Source organism: Mercenaria mercenaria, chromosome 13 (assembly GCF_021730395.1).
Source record: "Mercenaria mercenaria strain notata chromosome 13, MADL_Memer_1, whole genome shotgun sequence".
NCBI classification, from domain to species: Eukaryota; Metazoa; Mollusca; class Bivalvia; order Venerida; family Veneridae; genus Mercenaria; species Mercenaria mercenaria.
Genome location: NC_069373.1, coordinates 74,299,650 through 74,321,821, shown reverse-complemented (window position 1 = coordinate 74,321,821; position 22,172 = coordinate 74,299,650). Strand labels below are relative to the sequence as shown.

The 22,172-nt window shown below is 33.7% G+C and overlaps 1 protein-coding gene across 2 annotated transcripts; it reads left to right on the top strand.

Annotated features, from left to right (window-relative positions):
- Positions 1-4,560: 4,560 nt before the first annotated feature.
- Positions 4,561-22,054, top strand: LOC128548031 (uncharacterized). Of its 2 annotated transcripts, XR_008366869.1 has the most exons (11): positions 4,561-4,921; positions 5,328-5,516; positions 7,879-7,953; positions 8,357-8,560; positions 10,681-10,794; positions 13,701-13,892; positions 15,782-15,914; positions 16,184-16,277; positions 16,820-16,963; positions 17,365-19,941; positions 20,192-22,053. XR_008366869.1 is itself a non-coding variant. In XM_053522303.1 (10 exons), exons 1-10 carry the CDS (start codon positions 4,852-4,854, stop codon positions 17,617-17,619), a joined length of 1,470 nt encoding a protein of 489 aa, XP_053378278.1. In that variant the 5' UTR covers positions 4,561-4,851; the 3' UTR covers positions 17,620-22,054. The 2 variants fall into 2 exon arrangements, 1 of the variants encoding a protein (XP_053378278.1); XM_053522303.1 differs by having other exon boundaries at positions 17,365-22,054.
- Positions 22,055-22,172: the final 118 nt, after the last annotated feature.

Sequence of the window (22,172 nt, the reverse complement as noted above, 5' to 3'; positions counted from 1 at the left end):
GCACAATAAAGGTGTCTCATAAGCTAAATTGGCTGGCCCTTTCAATAGGGGTGACACTATAATAAACAAGACCTTTACCTTACCTTTACCTTTTTATAAGGCAGTTGGGCCACTTGAATGAGCCACTACATTTGGAAATAAAAGTATCTTAAAATGACTTTTACCCCAAATCTTCATTGCTCATTACCCATAGCGTCCTTGTAAGGTCCTCTGTCAAGTGAAACAGGGGCACTTTACCTGTATGTATGTTACACTTTATGTTTTGAATACTAAACACAGTGGTTACCATTCTTGATTCAGTGTGGCTTGCATATATACAAGGTCGAATAGTAAAGGTTAGATGAGTGGCTTAGTGCAATTATGGTCCTCCTGTTTGATTTCTTCTAGTATGCCTCTTTCTCGTAATTCCAAGCCTTCTCATTGATCCGAGCCTTTGGAAAATTTGCAATTGCAGCTATTTCCTGTTTCTAAATTTTATGCATTTTGTTGCAAATCATATGACAGTTAAACAAGAATAAAAATAAAATAGTATTACTCACATTAAAGTAGAAATATACACAACAGAAAATTTTGGCACAAAATTTGCTTGTCTAAAATCACTGGGGTAAGATTTAACCTTCTTATAGGAAACAGAAACCATTTATTGTAAACTTTTTTGTCTGCAAACACAATTATATATCTGTTCTGAATTTTGAAAAAGAACTTTTTCAAAAAAAGCCTTAGTTTTTGAGAGCTAGTACAAATAATCACAAGTCTCGGTTCAATGAGAAAGCATCTGGCTGTTTCAGAGGATGAGGGTCATCATGTAAAAGCCTGGATTATTCATTGACAACAATCGTTAGAATTTTTCTCCATGGGGATTTTTGAAGTTTAGATGTTGGAGTATCAAACTATAGCAAAAACTCTTTTGAAACTTAAATCTTTTTCTGGCAAGAACTGAAATACCGGATAAGGGGCTCGGAATAACGAGAAAAGGGCATATAGGGAGCTTTAAATGCTTCTTTTTGTCTAAATGGAATCACAATTTGGTTGAAAGTTTATATAAGCTGGTGTCTCTGTATCCACTAATGGGAATGGATTGAAACCAAGTTCACACTTGTTCATTATGATAATCTGACAAGTTCCATAACTTTACTTTGCATTTTTACAAAATTATGCCCCCTTTTTACTTAGCAATAAGGTTTAGTTAAGTTTTTGTATGTGAGCTGGTATTTCAGTACCCACTAATAGCAATGCATTGAAACTATTCACACTTGTCCACTGTGATGACCGGACATGCACTGTACAGGTTCCATAACACTGATATGCAGGTTAACAAAATAATACCACTTTTTCGACTTTTATATTCATTCAATTGACAAGGCTGTTGAATAGTCAAGCATTGCTGTTCGCTGACAGCTCTTGTTCGCTTTATTACTACTATTCAGATAGCAGAGCTGTTGTTGTCACTCTTTCATCGTAATCTGCATCACGAAAGTTTTGCATACAAGTAGGTTTCTCTAAAACTATAAGGCCTAATGCTTTCAAACTTCACACATATTAGGCATCTTGAGGTAACCTCACAGCACAAGTTACTTCAGTCTAGTTTTATTTTGTCGAAATAACACCCCTTTTAAGCTTAGAATTTTCGAATAAAAGTTTTACATATAAGCAGGTTTCTCGAAAAACAACTAGTCTTCCGTCACATGAAGAATTCAATGCCCCGAGTGAGGCTCGAACCCACATCGAAGAGGGGAAAGTGATTCGAAGTCCGCGACCACGGAGGCCCATGAAAAACAAACTCTAGTTGTATATGATCCTCAAATTTAGCTTGATTACCTAAATAAATGACTATGTGTCATGAAGAACAGGTAGAATAGGTGGAACAAAATTCACAAAATTTCACTTTTCTTTTCAATAACGAGAATGCTTTGGCATGTAGAGGTCAAACTGAATGAGTGCCTGTGCTCAGTAAATGACCCCTATTGTTCTTGGGTCATTTGTTTGAGGTCAGAGTAACATTGAGACTGAAAATGTGAACGATTAATAGTAAAACCTCTTAGGATAATTGTGTGTGGTCAATAGATGGCCCCAAGTACCCTTATGATTAATACGTCAAAGGTTAAGGTAACAGTTACACGATCAATAGCTGGAGAATGCTGATCCTTGAGGCCATTAAAATTCATAGCCTTACTTCAGTATCACGGGTCATAAGGTCAAAGGTCAAGGTCAAAGCATACCTGTGACTGAAAACTACACACCCAGTTGCGTCTGAAATACAAGCAGACTTTAAGTGTCCGTATTGGAGTACATATTAAAGTACGTTTCCGTTCATATATATGGGATGTTAGAGAAGAGGACCTCCTCAAAGTATCATAACCAACCCTACCTTTGAACCACATGTATAGCTACTGGACGATCCAAAACTTCGGGATTATGCGTTCCCATTCTTACATGTGTCTATTCCCGTGTCCATGGCATCCAGGTAGTCATGTGCTTTTCATTTTCATCTCCAGTCGTAAAAATTAGGGTACACCTTCAAAAGAAATTCCACGGCAATTTTAGATATTCTATGCATTTCCTTGTATAACTTGTTATTTTGCAATAAGTCATATATTTTGCATAATGACTTGCAAGAAGAGTCCAAGCATACTGGCAAACATCTTCAATCAGATGTATGACTAAAACGAATACTGAACGGACTTCACTTTTGTCTTATTCGAGTAAACTATGGGTCTGTAAATCTTACCAAGCTTGCACATAAACCAACGAGAGTTATAAACCATTCTTATGCACCAATATACACAAGTAGAAAGACGCTGTCGATCAAAGTCGCCGAAAAAGGTTGATTTAGAATTGAAAAATTTCTCTCTTTAAAATCCGCTAAAATGTATTCGTTGTTTATCTGGCTTGAATAAATCTACTGAATAAGGAAGCTAGACATAAATAAGGGCCAACTGATAATTTTCTTCTTAAATAGTTCTTGTACAACAAGAATAGATTGAACATTGCATTCATAGTCTAAAACCTGCTCAGTTGTTTAAGAAAACGCATTTTATTCTTGACACACTATATATTAACTAAATAAGCATCACGTCTCAATATTTTTAAGATATTAGGTTAAGTTGATTTTTTTTTATATGATTTAAAGAACGAAATGAAGTAGTATCGTGCAACCTTTATGAATATTAGAGAGAAGTTGTTATTTGTTATTGCATTTCTTTTTCAAGTGATACTGAGGAATCCACACAGTTCAAACATCGCGTACATACTATGGAATCATCTTTTATTTTATTAAATTATCTGTTAGGTGCCATTTTGAAGAAAGCTATAGTTAGGTCAGTATACTGGTATTTTTTTGGTCTAAAATACTATTAAGTCCTTGCCGTCACAGTACACTCGTGATGAATATAATTAAAGTTCGCGATATTATCTTGTAAAGTATTTAGTTAGTTGTTTTCCTGCAAAGTCCTACATTTTCTTTGTTTAGAGGTTTTTCAACAAACATGAGCTTATCTAATATTGTCGGCGACCAATAAAGAGTGTACTTTTGTATATTCTATATATATAAAAGTTATTTTTTCCTGTTTATTGTACTAGTGAAATGTCCTGTAATCTTAATAGAGGGACACTGCAAAAATAGTTTAAACTCGGTATCTCGAAATCACTTACCTCAAAATTCCGGCTATCTTGACATTACCAAGACCCGTCCTGAAAACACGTACACAATATATCATCTTACGTCGAATTTCGTTTATCTCGAAGTAAAACGCTTGATCCCTTGAAATTTGAGTTTCAACTGTATATCCATAGAAAGATTTGATGAAAACAAGCTTTTTGAATGATTTTAGAACAACAATGCCGGTTATTGAATTATTTTGACAGCCCACATAGTTCAGCTGATTTATTTATTAGTATGATTATTTCTGTTCACATTCTCATCCATTAGAAGTTCACAATTTTCGAGAAATTTATTCAAGTCATAATGCACTGACCAGAGTAGTCACCTAGCTAGTCATTCAATTTAAGGCCTATATATTTGATTTTTCCTTACTTTGGTTTATACCTTATCTTGACCAAAGGTCACAACAAGCTGCCAATCTGAATCTGAAACCGTTGTTCAAGATGTTCCACATGGCTCTTTCTCAAGTCCAACATTGCTTTTGGTTTATGAAAAATTGCTTAGCATTACGTGAATAGATGGATGTAGAAACAAAATCCATACTGCCTTGCTCAATTTTCCCAAGGCTGAAATAGAGATCTATGTTAATGACTGCAATTTTTCAGTTTTATTAATTTGTTGTTGTTTTGTTTTAAAACATAGCATTTGTTTTACTGCGTGAACTGTTCATTCTCTATAAAAAATATGCATATGGTTTTGTGTAGTGTGATAAGATATATTAATGCGTAATATAAACCCAGTTGCAGCTTTCTTTTCAAAATGTCCATGATTGTTATTATTTCCTTGTTCATAAAAATACAATGGATGACACATGATGAAACTAATTACACATTTGCTGTAGCCCTTTTCAATTTGATTCATGCATTTGTTTTCGTGTGGTTTTCTTCCCTTTATTTGTCATTACTAGCCATTTGTTTCATTGACTATGTCCATGTGTTCTTATTCTATAGAAAATAGCGTCTTACTTTAACAAATTACATTAAAAAAAAGCTTTTACACTTTTTTGCGCAATAAGGCTGAAAGATGTCCATGTTAGCATGTTACATTAACTAAAACAAATCCAACTTTAAAAGAAATAAGATTAAACCAGACAGTGAGCTCAAATTAATTTATTTAAATGAATTATAGTTTAATGACTTGAAAATTAGGAAAACTTGAAAGTTATTGAGGGACATGCACAAAGGAAGAAAATGAAAGTTTTACTGGATATTTTGCTATTTTCGTGGCTGTTTGTCAAGTCAATTCTTGCTGCTGACTTTGGTAAGTACAAAAGTACTTGTAGTTACTTTTTGTTGATATAAGAATTATTTTTTTTTTAAACTTCAATATATTAAACATAAACATATTTTTCACCGTCTCTAACATGATATAACTTATCCGAGACGAGATCAGAACGCTCTTAAAGGCGGTTGCTATTTTTAGAATACACCATATATTTGTACTCTGTGAAACTTAGAAACTCTGTTAAATTTTAATATTTTATTTTTGAAAATGGCACTTGTGATGTTGCATAGATATTAGCAAAATTCGCGTCCCCTTTAGAGTTACATGACAAGAACATACAATCGTCATTGAAAACAATTCGGATATTTTTTCTGGCAACAACACACAGTAAGTATGTTGGTAAAATGAAACACCAGTGAATGCATGTATATTTTTTTTACAGAATATAGCATTATTACCATGCCGGCGAACTGGTCGATGGCTCATTTTGTATGCACATTGTCTCAACACTTGCTCTTGTCAGACCCAGGAAAGGATCCGGACATGTTGAAAATCTTTGATGATTTAGAACCTGAAGAGTTTGTCTGGATCAATGCCAAAAATGTAGAAATTGTTTATAATGTTTATACCAGTAAGTACTGATTTACGATATTTTTGTAAATGTTATACTTTGAAATACAACAGAACAGAACAGAACAGAACAGAACATATTCTTTATTACCAGTATAGTACGGGGTCCAATGAGGTCTACCATTTCCCATGAAAAAACTCTTTTGAACTATATATGATTTCACTGTTTCCATGGCAACCATTCATTTTTGAAAAGGACAACCATATAGATGATAATCAGTCATATCTTGGTCAGTTTTAGCGATAGAACAATAAAAATGGTATCAAAATGGAGCTAAGACATTGGCCTTTAAAAAGCAGCATTTTTATTTAATTTACTAATTTGCATATTCATGAATATTAATGAGAATGTTAAAAAATAACAAAATTTTGTTAAAAAATAACATTTTCTAAGTTTCAAATCAATTTAAATGTACTAATCAGCTTTGTTCTGGTCTTAAGGTCTCTCAGTGTTTTGTAATATATTATTTTATTACTTTTATGGCAAATTTGTTTACTCAAAACTGGATGTGCTCAGCTAATTTGCATAAAATGAAGCAATGTCACAAACAATGAATAAAATTCTGAAACCCCTTAAACTGAATAAAATGATATAATTAATTGTTATCAATGAAAAACCAATTTTTATGTGGTCTACAATGTTTGTAGACATACAATAAACACTTTATTAAAGGAAGAATAAAAATGTAACATACATTACACATGTTACGTTACCATTTCAACAACATTGATGTATTGCATCAATTATTCAGAAAATATTCCATAACATGATTAATATTACTTATTTTGTACTTTAATAATACAATATACTTATTTACTTGTCAGAGAGTGTGATATGTTTTCCGTAACACACTTTAAAATACGTTACCACAACCATTGCTTTTTAAAAAGATATTTAAAAAGAAGTTGAAGCCCAAATTGCCGCATACTGATTTCTTTAAACTGTTAGCTGTTAGTTTTAAGGTTTTCTTGTTGTTGTTTTTTTCAGAAATAGCCTAAAATATATATTGCACCATCCATGTAACTCTAATTTTAGATGGAATTTCAATAAAACACGCAATAATATCCATCTGTGCATCCATAATATTATGATCATACAGCTGATATTTTCAGTCTTCCTGTTAATGAAAGACAAGCTTAGTAAAAATTACTTTTTGAATTTTAGAAAAAGTAGCATAAAAAGAACCAACCCTAGCTTTGTAGGATGAATCATAGAGTCCCGAGTCAGATATCTGGATGAGGCCTTTGCTCTCCGTAACGATTAAATAAAGACGTTGTGTCTAAAGTCAGCTTAGTAGAAGTAGACTTACACCCACCTGTACAAAACAGAGAACTTAGCACTTGCCTGCAGAGAACTGAGTAGTTCCAGTACAGAATCCATGGACACTTGTTAGGTTAACTGCTCAACATTACATGACTGAATTTCTTTTGCTAAGTGGTGCTAAACCAAAACTAATAAACAAAAGAAAATATGCTGGTATTTAAAGTAAAAACTTTAGATTTAAAACTAAAACCAGCTGGACAAAACTGTTTTAGTGATACCAAATCAAGATATAAGAAATATATAAAACTTTATACATATGTTCAATAAAGAAGATTATTGTCTTAGTACACAGTGAGTAGTCATTTTGAAACATTTACAAGAATGACAGAATGTACAAAATATTTTTTGGTATTCTAAGTTGTACAGACAAGGACTAAATGTGTTGGAATACTCCTTGATATATCGTAACATTAAAAGAAACACTTCTAAGAGCACAGTAAAAAATAGTTAAACATACTTTGAAGATATACAAATGGCGCAGTAATTTACTACGAATAACTATCGGCGGCATGAATTTACTTGACATCTTTTTACTTTACAGAGGGTTTGAATGCATAACTGTATATATCACCAGATCGCAGTATCATATTATGATATGGTTAGCCGAATTAAATCCTATATGTATCGGGTTTCTAACTATCAAAGCGCTGTTAGCGCTTGTGCCATTTTTGGAATGGATTCTTTTCATACACGAACTAAAATAAATCACCTTCCATCAGTACTGTACTATCAGTACTTTGATTGTCTTGGGGTTCTGGGTGAGTATGTATATACAGAACTGTTTGTAGTACCAAAGTCCTAAATTATGTCCCTTTTCTCTGTGGACAATCGAAATAGACAAGCGTCTCTTCTGAAATTCTCAAATCTTTCCAACAGAAAATTAAAATAGAAAGCTTACAAAATTGCACTAATTGACTGTCTTGAACATTGAACAACAACGGCAGTCTGTACTAGTACTTTGTAATTTTTTTCTTTGTAACTGATTTTGAATGATCTTTGTTCTGTACACATGCAAAATGACTTCCGTCTGTTCGTCTAGGTTATGCGTCTGCCTACCTGAAGATTGCCTACCAGCCTGCGCATTCGAAACTAACCTCGTATATTTGTCTTAATGGTAAATATTTTTTCTTAAGAAAATATTTAATAAACACAGAGATAAAACACAGTTTGTATGTTCTTGTTATCCAGAAATTTATGGAAATTTACTAAAATGTGGTACAAGAATGGCGCGTATTTCATAGTCATAATTTACAAACACTTCATGACATCATTCAACAATCTTAACATCGATGTCATGTGATTACTGTCTATGTCTGTTTTAGTATTGAAAGTGATAATCTAGTTCGAATAGCCAGACGTTTCTTACCGAAATTAACATTTCATTGAGATTTTTGTTTATTTTTAACTGTCATGAAATAGCTCTCCATAATCCAGGAGAAATTATAGAGAACACATGACTACCAACTGCCCGAAGCCTTTGGTCAATGCATTTTCAACCAATTTGTTGTTTTTCTCAGCTATTTCAAGAGAAGTAAAGAGATTTGTTAGTAGTGATCCACTGTCCTGGAGTGAGGTCAAAGACCTGTGCAGTAACTCTACTAATTGGAGCCTATACATTGTGTCAACACCGGGACAGGTCAGAGAGACTGTTGCATTACTGAAGAAGGATGTCCCTTTCTGGATAGGAAGAATGTCTGATGATTATATGATTCCGAAATTTGGTAAGTAATAACTGATCTAAAAGCTGAACTATTTCTCATGACATTGATTACAAATCCTATAACGGCTCTCCCGTATGAAATTAGCAGTTGATAGACAAACACGCATGTTTGTTTTGCTATATTTCAGCTGTATTACACATTATGAAAGAGGTTGAAGCATTATCGAAAAACACGATCAAATTTCTACAAAAGCCATGTCTTGAACCTTTATTAAGGCCCCACATTGTGGTAAGCAATCAGTTCGTCTGCTCGTACGTCTGTCTATTAGTGTCACTTTGTCCAGACCTTCTAAACCAGTCAATTTATTTATTTATTTATTTGGGTTTTACGGCGCACCAACACAGTATAGATTATATGGCGCCAAACAGGACTACAAGTTTTGGTTTCACATCTCATTTACATCGAAATCTAAACCAGTCAAATACAGCAGAAGTATTTATCGCACTGATCAAGGTCACGAGTGATCTAAAGGGTCTTAGATTGTACTTTCTTTTTCCAGGCTGTACCTCTATTTTCCTGATTTGATTTGGTATAATTCATCATAATTCTTATTCATAACGTTCCATTGTCTTTAAGTTCAAGGTCACGAGGAGTCAAATTGTCATCATATTCCGAACATTGCAAAAGTATTTATTACAACATTGCGGGATGGGGAACACACCATAAGTCTACAAGATCGACGATAATAGGGGTCAAAAGGGTATTTAATTACGATAAAATTATTTCGAATTAGACAATTCTGTAATTGTGAAGAATCTAAAGACTGGTATCAACGGCCTGTCATGTTATGAATGCCAATCTTGAATTTATTTAATATTTAAGAAGCGAAAACATTTTTATCTGAATAATTATGGAATCCCGTCATACAAAAAGACGTTGTGTTACTCTCTGATTAACACAAAATTTCATAAATATCTATTAGTCTTTTCCATCCCTGTTAATTCATTAAGGGGATTTTCAGTGTGTCCATTGTTCGGCAGGAATAACAGACGCATGGCAGCCAGAATAAATATCATTTAATCTGTATTAAAGCAAAGATTTAATAAGTACAAAATACGTACGTTGTATTTTATATTAGTTTTTAGCTCCACTATTCGGTGAATAGGGAGGATATTCTACTCGCCCCGGCGTCGGCGTGACCTTTCTTGGTTAAAGTTTTTCGGCAACATTTGTTTCTCTGTCATATCTTTGTTACTATTGCTTATACCTTACTGTAACTTCACATAAACATTGTCCAGCATACAACAAGGTATGTGCAGGGGCTGGGCCCATTATACCCAAGGTCAAGGTCACCAAGGTGTTAGACAACAGTGGCAAAATTAGTGAAACTAAGGTAAACTGCGTATATTTGCAAAATTTAAGAACATTTTTGAGCTATATAATTACCTACGTGCCATAAATGATGGAAAAATTAGATCCTGTTTTGCCAAATATAGAATAAATGCTCATAAAATGGAAATAGAAGCAGGCAGATACAGTAAAATTCCTTTGGAAAACAGGCGGTTCTGGGGAGATTGAAGATGAACAACATTAACTCTTAAACTGCTCTAAGTATTCCGCTCTCAGGGCTTATTTTTTTCAAAAAAGTTTCCGAAAAGTGTAAAAACTTTTCGCTACTATCTGATATGAATAAACTAATATTTCTTCTAAGTAATGATGATGTGTCCATCTTAAACCTGTTAGCCAGATTTATATATGACTGCTTTTGTCTTAGATATAGCAATGGATCCAATAGTGGTGTAGGCTCTTTAAATAACCCATTCTCATGGCTTTCCTCATGTCATAAATGTATGTAAGTCCTTGATATAATATTGTACTAATCATAATATTATATTATATTACTAGTCATAATATTACATTACTGTTTATTATTACTATTTTTTTCTGTTGATTTGTAGTGTTAGTGAATATCTCTTTTGAAACTTTGTGTATATATCAAAATTGTCATGCCCGAGAGGGTCCGAAAATGGAAATAAAAGATATTCTACTCTATTGAAACGACAATGGGCACGGCTTTAGTAATGATTTGTTTTGATAAAACGGATCGATTCTCATGTGACTATTCGGCATACGCTCTAGCACAAAAAACGTATATAATATAATTTTGATTTTTGCTTCAGATGGCCAAAATATGATAGAAGAGTGCCTAGGAGTAATGAAGTTGTCAGATGGGACACTGGCATACCGAAGAGACAACTGTACAAACAAGCATATATATGTCTGTGTTTCTTCATGTAAGTTCTGAATTGGCGGTTGAATGCTATCATACAGTTTCCAAGAATCCTAAACTAACTGTTAAGAAAACAGATGTAAAGTATTTTTATTGTAAAAAGAAATCATGTTGACATATCTTAGACTATGGAGGTCGACTTTGACTATTGCAATACTGTTGATATTATTGAAAGTACTTTTGGAATATTAATGCCAGTGTGGAAAACTATTGCAATACTGTCGACATTATACATTGAAAGTACTTTTGCAATATTAATGTCAATGTGGATTACTATTGCAATGCTGTTGATAATGTTGAAGGTACTTTTACAGTAGTAATGTCAGTGTGGATAACTATTGCAATACTGTCGACATTATACATTGAAAGTACTTTTGCAATATTAATGTCAATGTGGATTACTATTGCAATGCTGTAGATAATGTCGAAGATACTTTTACAGTAGTAATGTCAATGTGGATTATTATCGCAATTCTGTTGATAATGTTGAAGGTACTTTTACAGTAGTAATGTCAATGTGGATTACTATCGCATTTTTAGTCTTAAAATGCTTGCAATAATGTGATATGGATTACTTGCTATGCTCTTATTGAAAGTGCTTTTGCAATATAATGGGATTATATGTGGATATGGATTACTTCACTATGCTGCTGATATTTTTGAAAGTGCTTTTGCAATATTAATGTGGATATGGATTACTATTGCTATGTGTGAATTTGAAGTGCTTTTGCATATTAATGTGATTGGGTACAGCTTGTGCTGTATTTGAAGTGCTTTGCAATATTAATGTGGATATGGATTACTATTGCTATGCTGCTGATATTTTTGAAAGTGCTTTTGCAATATTAATGTGGATATGGATTACTATTGCTATGCTGCTGATATTTTTGAAAGTGCTTTTGCAATATTAATGTGGATATGGATTACTATCACTATGCTGCTGATATTTTTGAAAGTGCTTTTGCAATATTAATGTGGATAGGGATTACTCTCACTATGCTGCTGATATTTGAAGTGCTTTTGAATAAAGTGATAGGATTCTTCACTTGCTGCGATATTTTGAAGTGCTTGCATATTAAGTGGATGTTACTATCACTATGCTGCTGATATTTTTGAAAGTGCTTTTGCAATATTAATGTGGATATGGATTACTATTGCTATGCTGCTGATATTTTTGAAAGTGCTTTTGCAATATTAATGTGGATATGGATTACTATTGCTATGCTGCTGATATTTTTGAAAGTGCTTTTGCAATATTAATGTGGATAGGGATTACTATTGCTATGCTGCTGATATTTTTGAAAGTGCTTTTGCAATATTAATGTGGATAGGGATTACTATCACTATGCTGCTGATATTTTTGAAAGTGCTTTTGCAATATTAATGTGGATATGGATTACTATTGCTATGCTGCTGATATTTTTGAAAGTGCTTTTGCAATATTAATGGGTATGGATACTATTAGTGTGATTTTTGAAGTCTTTTGCATTATTGGTATGTTCTATCACTGCTGGATATTTTTGAAAGTGCTTTTGCAATATTAATGTGGATAGGATTACTATCACTATGCTGCTGATATTTTTGAAAGTGCTTTTGCAATATTAATGTGGATAGGGATTACTATTGCAGCTGATATTTTGAAAGTGTTTGCTTTAATGTGGATAGGATACTATTGCTATGCTGTGATATTTTGAAAGTGCTTTTGCAATATTAATGTGGATAGGATTACTATGCACTATGCTGCTGATATTTTTGAAAGTGCTTTTGCAATATTAATGTGGATAGGGATTACTATCACTATGCTGCTGATATTTTTGAAAGTGCTTTTGCAATATTAATGTGGATAGGGATTACTATTGCTATGCTGCTGATATTTTTGAAAGTGCTTTTGCAATATTAATGTGGATAGGGATTACTATTCACTATGCTGCTGATATTTTGAAGTGCTTTTGCAATAAGTGGATATGGTTACTCTCACTTGTGCGATATTTTGAATGCTTTCAATTATGTGGATAGGGATTACTATTGCTATGCTGCTGATATTTTTGAAAGTGCTTTGCATATAATTGGTGGTTACTTCCTTGGCTGAATTATTGAAGTGCTTTGATTTATGTGGATATGTAATGTGGATATGGATTACTATCACTATGCTGCTGATATTTTTGAAAGTGCTTTTGCAATATTAATGTCAATTTTGATTACTAATATGTCTATGCTGTTGATAATGATGAAAGTACTCAGTTTGCAATACTAGTGTCGCTGTGAATTACTTTTGCAATACTATACGCGGCATTAGTGTATTTTCCGCTGCATTTGCTTTAAGTAAAGCTGAAATATGGAAATATGTCGAGAATATTAGACTGCTGACTCAAAATTTAGGTTTTAAAGGGGACTTTGTGACTGGATTATAAATTTTGCAGTATATCCTGATAACGCGATATTCAATTTAACCATGTATCGATAGTTTGATATTCCATATACATATCTAACTATAAAGGCGACTTGCACATAGTAATAAAGATATCAGTGCCTTTGAAATAGTTTAACGGTAGTAATTTCATAATGGTTACCGCAAGAATGGACCAAACCCTCGTTTTTTTCGATTTTTCTTATTACAGAAAAAGCTATGCTTAGAATACAATGGATGCAGTTGTAAAGTGTTATAAATAGCGAACGCTCGGACTCAAGAAAGTATACATAGCGATGGTGCTCTTTAATGAATGATAAAAAGTTTTTGTAACTTATGTTTGGCATTGCACGAGAGCACGTGCGCTTGTGTGTTTGCACGTTTGCATATGCTTATGCCTGTGTTATCATTTTCCCCTAAATAACGAAGCATTGATGTATATGATTAGCCAACCTAATTTGACAGTAATTGAAATGGCAATTTATCTATAGTTCTCTTTTAAGCTGTTGAGCTTTTTGCTCCTACAATTACAAGAGTGACCCAGCCTTTTCCTTTCATCATTAACGAATCTAAAGAAGAAACTAGTAGCACCAGTTTTGGAATATCCCAAAACAGTAGTGATACTGCTGCACCTTACACCTCGGGGGAACCAGGGCCGAAAATTCGAACAACGGATCTTGGAACCAGCCAAGACGGTATGGATAATGATGTTAAAATCAGAATAAGTATTGCATCCAAATAAAACGTTGACATACTGGGCTTAGAAGAATCTTATCTTAGAGCATTGCTTGATAACAGAATTGAATCGATGAAATATATATATTTATAATGAACGTCAACTGTCTTAATCAATATTAGAAATGGTTCTCGCATTGTATTAGTTCTAACCATCTCGAAGCTGACGCCTTCAGACTTATGTCAATTATTTTTAATTCAAAAAGTGTTCATCAGTTAGTAATTGCAATAAAAAGAACATACAATGTTATATCTGTGTATTTTAGGAACAACACTATTTTAATCAACAAATTATGGGGGCCGTTCAGTAAATACGTAGACTGATGCCATAACTTCCAAACCAACAAATAAAGACTTCTAAAGTTTGTATCATTTTGAAACAAAGAGTCTCTGCAGCTTATGTACCAAATCTGAAGATTGTTATCGTGCAGTTTATTTGTTCCATGCAAGAAGTATGCTTTGCGGTCCATGTCAACGACGTCTTCATAACGTCAACTGTGTCTACGAAATTCAATCGTGTTTTAAATCTGTTGAAATATTCTAACAACTTCTGTGATTAAAACTCATTGTAGCACATGAAGAATGAGACTATTCATTTTCATTAAGATATCACATTTTTGTGTAAAACATTTATTTAACTGAAGCAGGTAGGGGTTGCATTTTTTTTTATTATTCAATTCACTGGAAATCATAAACTGAAACTGCTTTATTTGATTAAACGCCTAATTTTACACATAGTATATTCACCGGCGTTGTACATTAAATTATACCAGATTTATATAGCGCCAAAGGCGCTTTACATAGTTCAAATGCAGCCACACAGGGCGCATAATTCATCCTCTACTAGTACAGACACAGAGCGATCTGACCAGAGGGACAGAATGAGACAAAGCCCCCACGACAGAGAGATCAGAAATCAGATACAGGCTTATCTGGCTAACTTAGCCTAGCTCGTTTCGAATAGACAACCTGGTTCTTTAACGTGCCCAGTGTATAGCACTGATACACGCAAGGATTGCCTGGGTTCCTGACCAGTACACCTCTAGTTGGTGGGAAACACTGAAAAGCGTTTCTGAAAATTCCCGAGTAGCTGCCGGGGATCGAACCCCGACCTCAGGATTGGAAGGCCAGTGTGCAAACCACTGAGCTATCCGTCCACTCAAAACAAATAAATCAATCTTATGCCTTATTAAGGAACTAGAATAAATGAGTTATATTGAGACAACACTTAAATATTAAAAAAATATGTTAACAAAATTGATGTGATTTTCTTTTCCAAGACGTTGTGTAATTTTAGTTGCAGTTATCGACAGCGTCAACTGGGCGGTTGTTGCGTTGCTATGGTTACTAAACGAAATTATACTAAATTGCGCATTAAGGTTAGTCATATCTTCTACTACGTCTAAACAGCTGAACGCATGTACTGACATGCTGCCGTCTGACTGAGGCCCACTAGGGGTAGCCGAATTTGGAGCTCTATGTATAGATCTACATTAAGGGTACAACGTTGTGACGCTAATCTACGTATTTATTGAACAACCCTCGTATGTAGAAAACTATCAAAAACGTTAGTCACGCTATTAGATGTAGATACAAATATAAGGAAACCAGCTTTATTTTATATGATACAAATTAAAAATCTTACTTAAACAGTACTGTTTTATCATTTTCTATATATATAATATAAATTGCTGTCTGTTTTCAAAGAAAATGAAATTTTAAGATCATCTGGAGGCATGTCCCTGTAAAACATTGTGAAAAAAGTTCTACCATATTACAACACAGGTTGATCTGTATATTTAAACTTATTTAAAAGGTGTTAGCTTTTTTCAATTATTTAATTTTACAGTTGTTCAGAGTTCGGATGACGTCAGTATGAGCAGAGGCGAGATATGGGGCCTTGTTGGGGGCTCTTATGGTGCAGTCCTAATACTACTGGTCGTCGTTTGTGTTACTTACTATCTACGAAGACGCCGAAAGATGCAAGTAGTTCATACTCAAATGAACCTACATCCCTAGTTTACCATTATTTTCCGCAAGTTTAGAAAACTTGAAGGTTATTGGGGATATTATGCTGAAATACTTTTGTTTATGTTGATAACGTGGTTTTGCTTACATATTATTTTTTCACTTTCAAGTGTTTTTTTGTTTTTGTTTTTGATTTTGTTTTTCATCAGATGCTGTAATGAAAAAGTGGACAGGTTAGGCATAGTTTTGCTAAAGACTTCTTGCTAAATCATTTGCATTCCAGATCAGGAAGACGAAAGGACAGTAACATGTCAGGATCTATACCTCTGGACAGCTGTTGCAACAATGATCCGATGAAGATTACGGAATCTGAGGAGGTAATGTCATTACGAAAAGCAATTCCAAATTAGGTCAAATCAATTTTGTTAATTATTATGCCTCATCAAGATTTATCGTAGGAAATATTTTAAGAAAGTACTGGGAGAAAAGTAACATTGTTCAACTGGTCAATTTCAAACTTGTGCAAAGAAGCAACCAACCAGCAGTCTGTGTTCTGAGACTAGTCTCGACACTCGCTTCGTAACATGAAGTCCTTGGCTTTGAGACAAGTCTTATAACTCAACTTAACAAAATGCAATGCAATAATCTTACACTATCACAACAACCATTTTTATATTTTTGAATCAGTTTAATCATTAAGCTTTCAAATTTGTTTAATAATCTACAATAAGCAAGAAACAAATAGTGTATTATTTTCATACATAAGTAATATCAAACGGGTTTAACTGTCATTGATGCAGATGATGTTGGTTAATCTTTGCCTCATTTTGTACAATTTTATAATATAAGCCAAGCCATGCAACCATATTGAGAAATTATTGAATTTGCAAGAACAAAAAAAAATCATTTTTGTTTAAAGGAAAATGAAGACGGAGAGAATACAACGAGTCAGTCAAGTGCACGAAATCAGAGGCCAAATGCAAAATATTCGTCAACGTGTGACAGCACAGCTCATGAGAAGTTATCAGAATATTTTTCAGTTGGTGGAAGGAAAGCTCCGAAGGTGCTTTTATTTCTTTATTTGAACTATTTCAATTTTTAACAATGACAATAATGTAACCTTAATTTGTACAAATACAAAACGTAAATGACAATTTTTTCATATCATTACGAGCATAGAAAAAGTTTTTTTTTAAAAAACAACAATGTTTGCCCATAACATGAAATGTTGCGGAAAACTCTTCCTAAAGCATAAGAAGGTAGCTCTGCAGTCAAAAAAAAGTCAACCGACCAGAACCGATTCTGGGTGATCAAAGTTTCTTTTAATTACCAGTAAAACTATCTAAACCTTTTTTATTTTGCTTGTATTAATGGCAAGGACTTAGGAAGATTCATCAACGTCCTTGCCAATGGGTACTGCTACTTTATGAAACATGTGACCTTGACCTTGTTTACTCTTCATAGGTTCAAGACTGTGTCAAAACAGAGAACCAACCACAGCCTTTAGACTTTGTGCAGTTTGACACAACTATAAAACTTTTGAAAAAGACAGGGAAGTCTAAAGCTCTAGATGAGAAGTTAAAGCAGTGTGAAGATACTTCTGCCGGAAGTGAAGGACATCGGTGCATTGAAGGAAAATTGTTGTATGAAACTTGCAGAAAGACGGCGACGACTAAACCTCCTGTATTGATTTTCAAAGAACGCCCGGTATCGATATAGTGAGGCGATATTTTCAACAACAAAAAACAAACAAGAACAACAACAACAACAATAACAACAACATCAACAACAACAAAAATGTGAGAAAAGAAATATAGAGTTTGAAAGATATACTGTATTATAGTGTGCCGTTATGCAATTACCCTTTTTAGATGTTTTCATTCATACTCTTTTCTACACTGAAATTTTTATGTGTTTTGTCGTCTATAAAACGTCTATTTTGATCGTCAGTGTAAATAGTTCTGTTTCTATTTCGATGACGTTTTCTTTTTCAAGTTTTTACCACCTTGTTATCATGTCAACAAAATGGATGCCCGATTTGTTTTTCAAGGTCAGATATTATGTTGAAAAATAAAACAAAACTAATATAAATACTATTTTATATAGTTTAAACACGTCTCGCGGCTTTTAATTTCTCATTTTTTCCCTACTTAACACTTAACTTGAGGGACATTGAAGAGTGTGTATCAGTAGATATCATCATGTAATTGTCTAAGAACCACACACAAACAGAGCATGGTTTTCATCAAAGCTACCAGCGTGTTTTTGACACGTCTGTGAAGATCATCGCGGTGATATTCTTTCTAAACACTTTGAACTGACAAAACACTTCAGACGCAAGATTCTAGATTCTATCAAAAGGTGAAAATAAGTTAATTGTGAAAAAAAAAACTAAAAAAAAAAAAAAAAAACACGGAGAAATAAAAGAAAAATATTGTTGTCTTTGAAGTGTGTAAAATGTGTGTTTGTCATCTTCCATGAATTATGCTTTTAAAGATATAACGCCTCAAGTCAGTTGTTTTCTTTTCTTTCCTTTTTTGCAATAAAATAGTTTATAAATGCTTTTGATAACGAATCATATTGTTTCTGAATATGGATATTTAATTGTAAGGATGAAGCCGCATAAGACCTAAGTCTATCTGCTGGTTTAAATGTGCCTTTGATTGCTATTGGTTTAAAGTTTAAAGCTTTGGTTTTAAATGTTTGGACTGTATCGCTGCTGTTAAAAGCATAGTATACTCTGTTTGCAGTGATACCATGTGTATTTATCGTTTTTTTTTTGTTCTTGCATAGCTGTGGTAGTACATAGAAATGCTATAAGTTGCCTTCGTCGCGTGACAATTTTGGAAATGAATACTAACAACGGCTATGTTATTGGTGTTTTTATATAATATTGAAAAGAAAATACACTGGTGTTTTTAATAAAGTATTGAAAAGAAAATACACGGGTGCTTTTATAGAGTATTGAAAAGAAAATACACTCTCTTTCGCTATATTTCGACTGAACGCAATTACATATTCATATTAAATGTGTATAAGGATGTGATATCCGCGTTTGGCCGTTTTGAATCGTGGCTAGTTTTTTTTTCAGTTTCATAATGTTACTACATTAGTAAATACTTTTTAATGTAGTCATAATTTTGCCAGCATCGGTGATATTGCGAAAAAGCAGAACATTTAATTTACCTAAGTAGATAAATTTTGAAACGGACCTACCCACGTAAATAAATAGATTCGAAATATCAAGGTCCAATTGGTTGGGGCCTTTTTCAGTATTAATGATCGGCCCTCGCCAGGTATTCTGATTAGTTAAGTTTGTTTCAGTCATTGCCTGCGATGTTAACTATGTCGGCAGTATATCCAGCTTTTGAAGGAATGTTGGTTATATTTTGTTGTTGTTGTTGTTGTTGTTTTCACACTGACTAACCACGTCTGTATTTTTTATGTAAATTGACTTGAATAGTACATTTTGACATAACTTTAGAGTGTTACAAAAACAATCCAACATTTTTTTTTCTTCAGATTATCAATTGAATGACAGTATTATTTCTGTAACTCTATCGTTACTAAAGAACGGATGATAACAGGCTATCTACCGGCATGTTAAAACAAACATTGGATCAGTGATATTTTCTCAGTGTTGAATGACACGTAAATATAAACAAACTCTCGCGAAAAGAATAACGCTGGTTGGGCGCACTATTTTACAGATGACAGTTGTGAATAGAAATTCATTTAGTTCACCCGAAGGCAAAGTGTTTGACCTATTGTAGAAAATATTTGTGCGCAAGTAATGCATTAAATATCTAACAAATAAAGAAAAAAAACTAGGTACATTTAAAAAGATGGTTGCGTATTACAGGTACCCTTTAGTGATGTTATGTAGTAAACAGTCCAACAGGAAAAGCAACTTTCAATGACCGCAGCCACCCACACTGCGAGTGGAGAAAGTGCCCACACTGCAAGTGGAGAAAGTGTCTTCTCAATATACTAAATTCAGTCATTTTATACATTCTTATAAACCAGTGCTTGCAATCAGAGGTATGAAGTGTACAATATATTACCTTTCAGTTAAAGGGAATAGATCATTCTATTTTCAGTAATGACAAAGATGTAAATAATTTCTTTCAAGATAAACTTCACAAAAACTAATATCTTCCCAAAGAAAATAAAAATATGTCGTCATGAGGTTGAGCGTGATAATGCACTGGCTAAATTTAGTTAAATCCACTGAAAAACAATATGAGATAAAATGTTGTTTCGCATGTACGATATAACTTTTTTTTTTCAGGTGAACACCAGATTTTTATTTCCACACATAACTAGGCCAGCCGCGAAAATATCGTATAAGATATGCGCTTTTAAAAGTAACAGATATTTAGATCATTCACAGACACAAACAGGTGAACGGACATAGGTTTTTAGAGCTTTGTTTTTGAACAGCAGCTGACTAAAATGATAAGGACTATACAGAAATGTTTCAAAGTTCTTTATTTTAGTTTTTAATGTGTTGCATGTTTTGTCAATGAACATTATTCTCTGTTGTTGTTTACAGCGGAATAGAAACTTTCTTTGAAGTCTTCTTTTCTAGGCTAAATTATGTTCAGCTCTCTGTGTTTGACGTCATATTTGCCATATTGTGGTCAATGATGGATTTACATATAAGGATGGAACTTCATCTGAACAAACAGTTTTAGTAACAAATATTCTACTGAAGAACGAGATTATAGTGAACCGTCAGTCTGAACAAACATTAACATCGAAATGGCCTAAGTCTCCATATTGGGCATTTTTCTACCATATCTATTTATACAGGAGATTTCCAGCACTAGAACAGGAGTATATTTATAATAGGACCTACGGTAATAGTCCGTAAGATTGCTTTCACAGGCTGCAAAATGCAATTATTCATTCTTCTTTTCCTTTCAACGCAGTCTACTTAACCATTAGCAGATCATCAACCATATCTACCAAACTTCATTTGCGACGGATCCAAAATTTTCTCGGTTAATAAAAAGGCTAGCAAGGTGGAAAGAGGCAAGACCATATTTTCAGAAAGCTGAATGGTGTAAATAAACTAAAATGTTTGAGTACGCCCTGTCTGTCTTAGTCTAATAAGATTAACTTTTCACGTGCAGTGCATCAGTTCAAAGGAATCTGATTATTAACAAATCAAACATAATGGTACGCAGAATCATCCGTGCCGTAAATCACATTTTACATTATGAGATTAGCTTAAGGCCTACGTTTTGTTATTAGAAAGAAATATTAAAGTGGTTAACAGAATGATTAGAATTTTAAACTATCTTCTTTTGACCCGTCAATTAGTTTCAAACAATATTTAGCTGCGCATACTATAAACCATTTTTTATGATAAAAGTGAAAAATTTAGTAAACTAGACCCCGCCTCATATGCTTGAAATCAGAGTTAATCTGGTCTAGGTACAGTCCTCGTGCGTGTGTGCGTGCGTGCGTGCGTGCGTGCTGAGAAACTACAGGCATAGTCTAAAATGTCGGAAATCAGAGTTAAGGAACCCAGGCTAAGAAGTGTCAGAAAATACCAGTCAGAACACCAGACTAAAAATAGCCTCACGTACTGGAAAACAGGAACCCAGTCTGGACAGAGCCTTATGTGCTGAAAATCTAGAGACTTGGTCTCTTTTACTGGAAATGGTAGACTGACCAAGCTGGCCTTCGGATGAACTAATTTTCAAGGGCTGCATTTCACGCACAGAATACTGTTAAAGGTCATTGACTTTAAATATTTTAAAACAACTACAACAACAAAAACAATGCCAATGATTGCTGGAAAAGTATTGGTTACGATGATATGTCTAATCTTGTTGATACGTCTTCTGTAAAAAAGGACACAAAATGTGGCCTTCATGGATCTACCATGTGAGTTCAGCATGAAATTGTGGTGTCGGAAGGAGATTTTCAGGAGTTTACATTAAGTTAAGACACCGTACCAACCGGACTTGTGCTATGAATTTTAAACCCGTTATTGAAGCAGTCGTTGCTTTATACGTACATAGAGCATTGACCTCTTTCAGACTGTACCTAAAAGAGAAAGGTCAGTCTGAAACATTGCTGTTGATCTTTACTTCTAATTTATTTCAAAGAAGTAAGAAGTAAAATGCGAGACATCCGCTTTAACATAGCAGGCACTTGAGAATTAGTAATAAAAAGCAAGTGTGAACGCTGGTGTTGGGTTGTTTTCTCAGATCTTCCTGTAAACAATGGTATCATCTGTTAGTTTTACATCCATTATA

What these genes read in the sequence shown, in the direction of transcription:
- LOC128548031 (XM_053522303.1), top strand. Translation starts at nt 4,852, where the DNA reads ATGAAAGTTTTACTGGATATTTTGCTATTTTCGTGGCTGTTTGTCAAG. An exon ending in AGATTACGGAATCTGAGGAG is followed by an intron (nt 16,278 to 16,819) that starts GTAATGTCATTA and finishes TTTTGTTTAAAG; the next exon opens with GAAAATGAAGACGGAGAGAA. An exon ending in GTGGAAGGAAAGCTCCGAAG is followed by an intron (nt 16,964 to 17,364) that starts GTGCTTTTATTT and finishes TACTCTTCATAG; the next exon opens with GTTCAAGACTGTGTCAAAAC.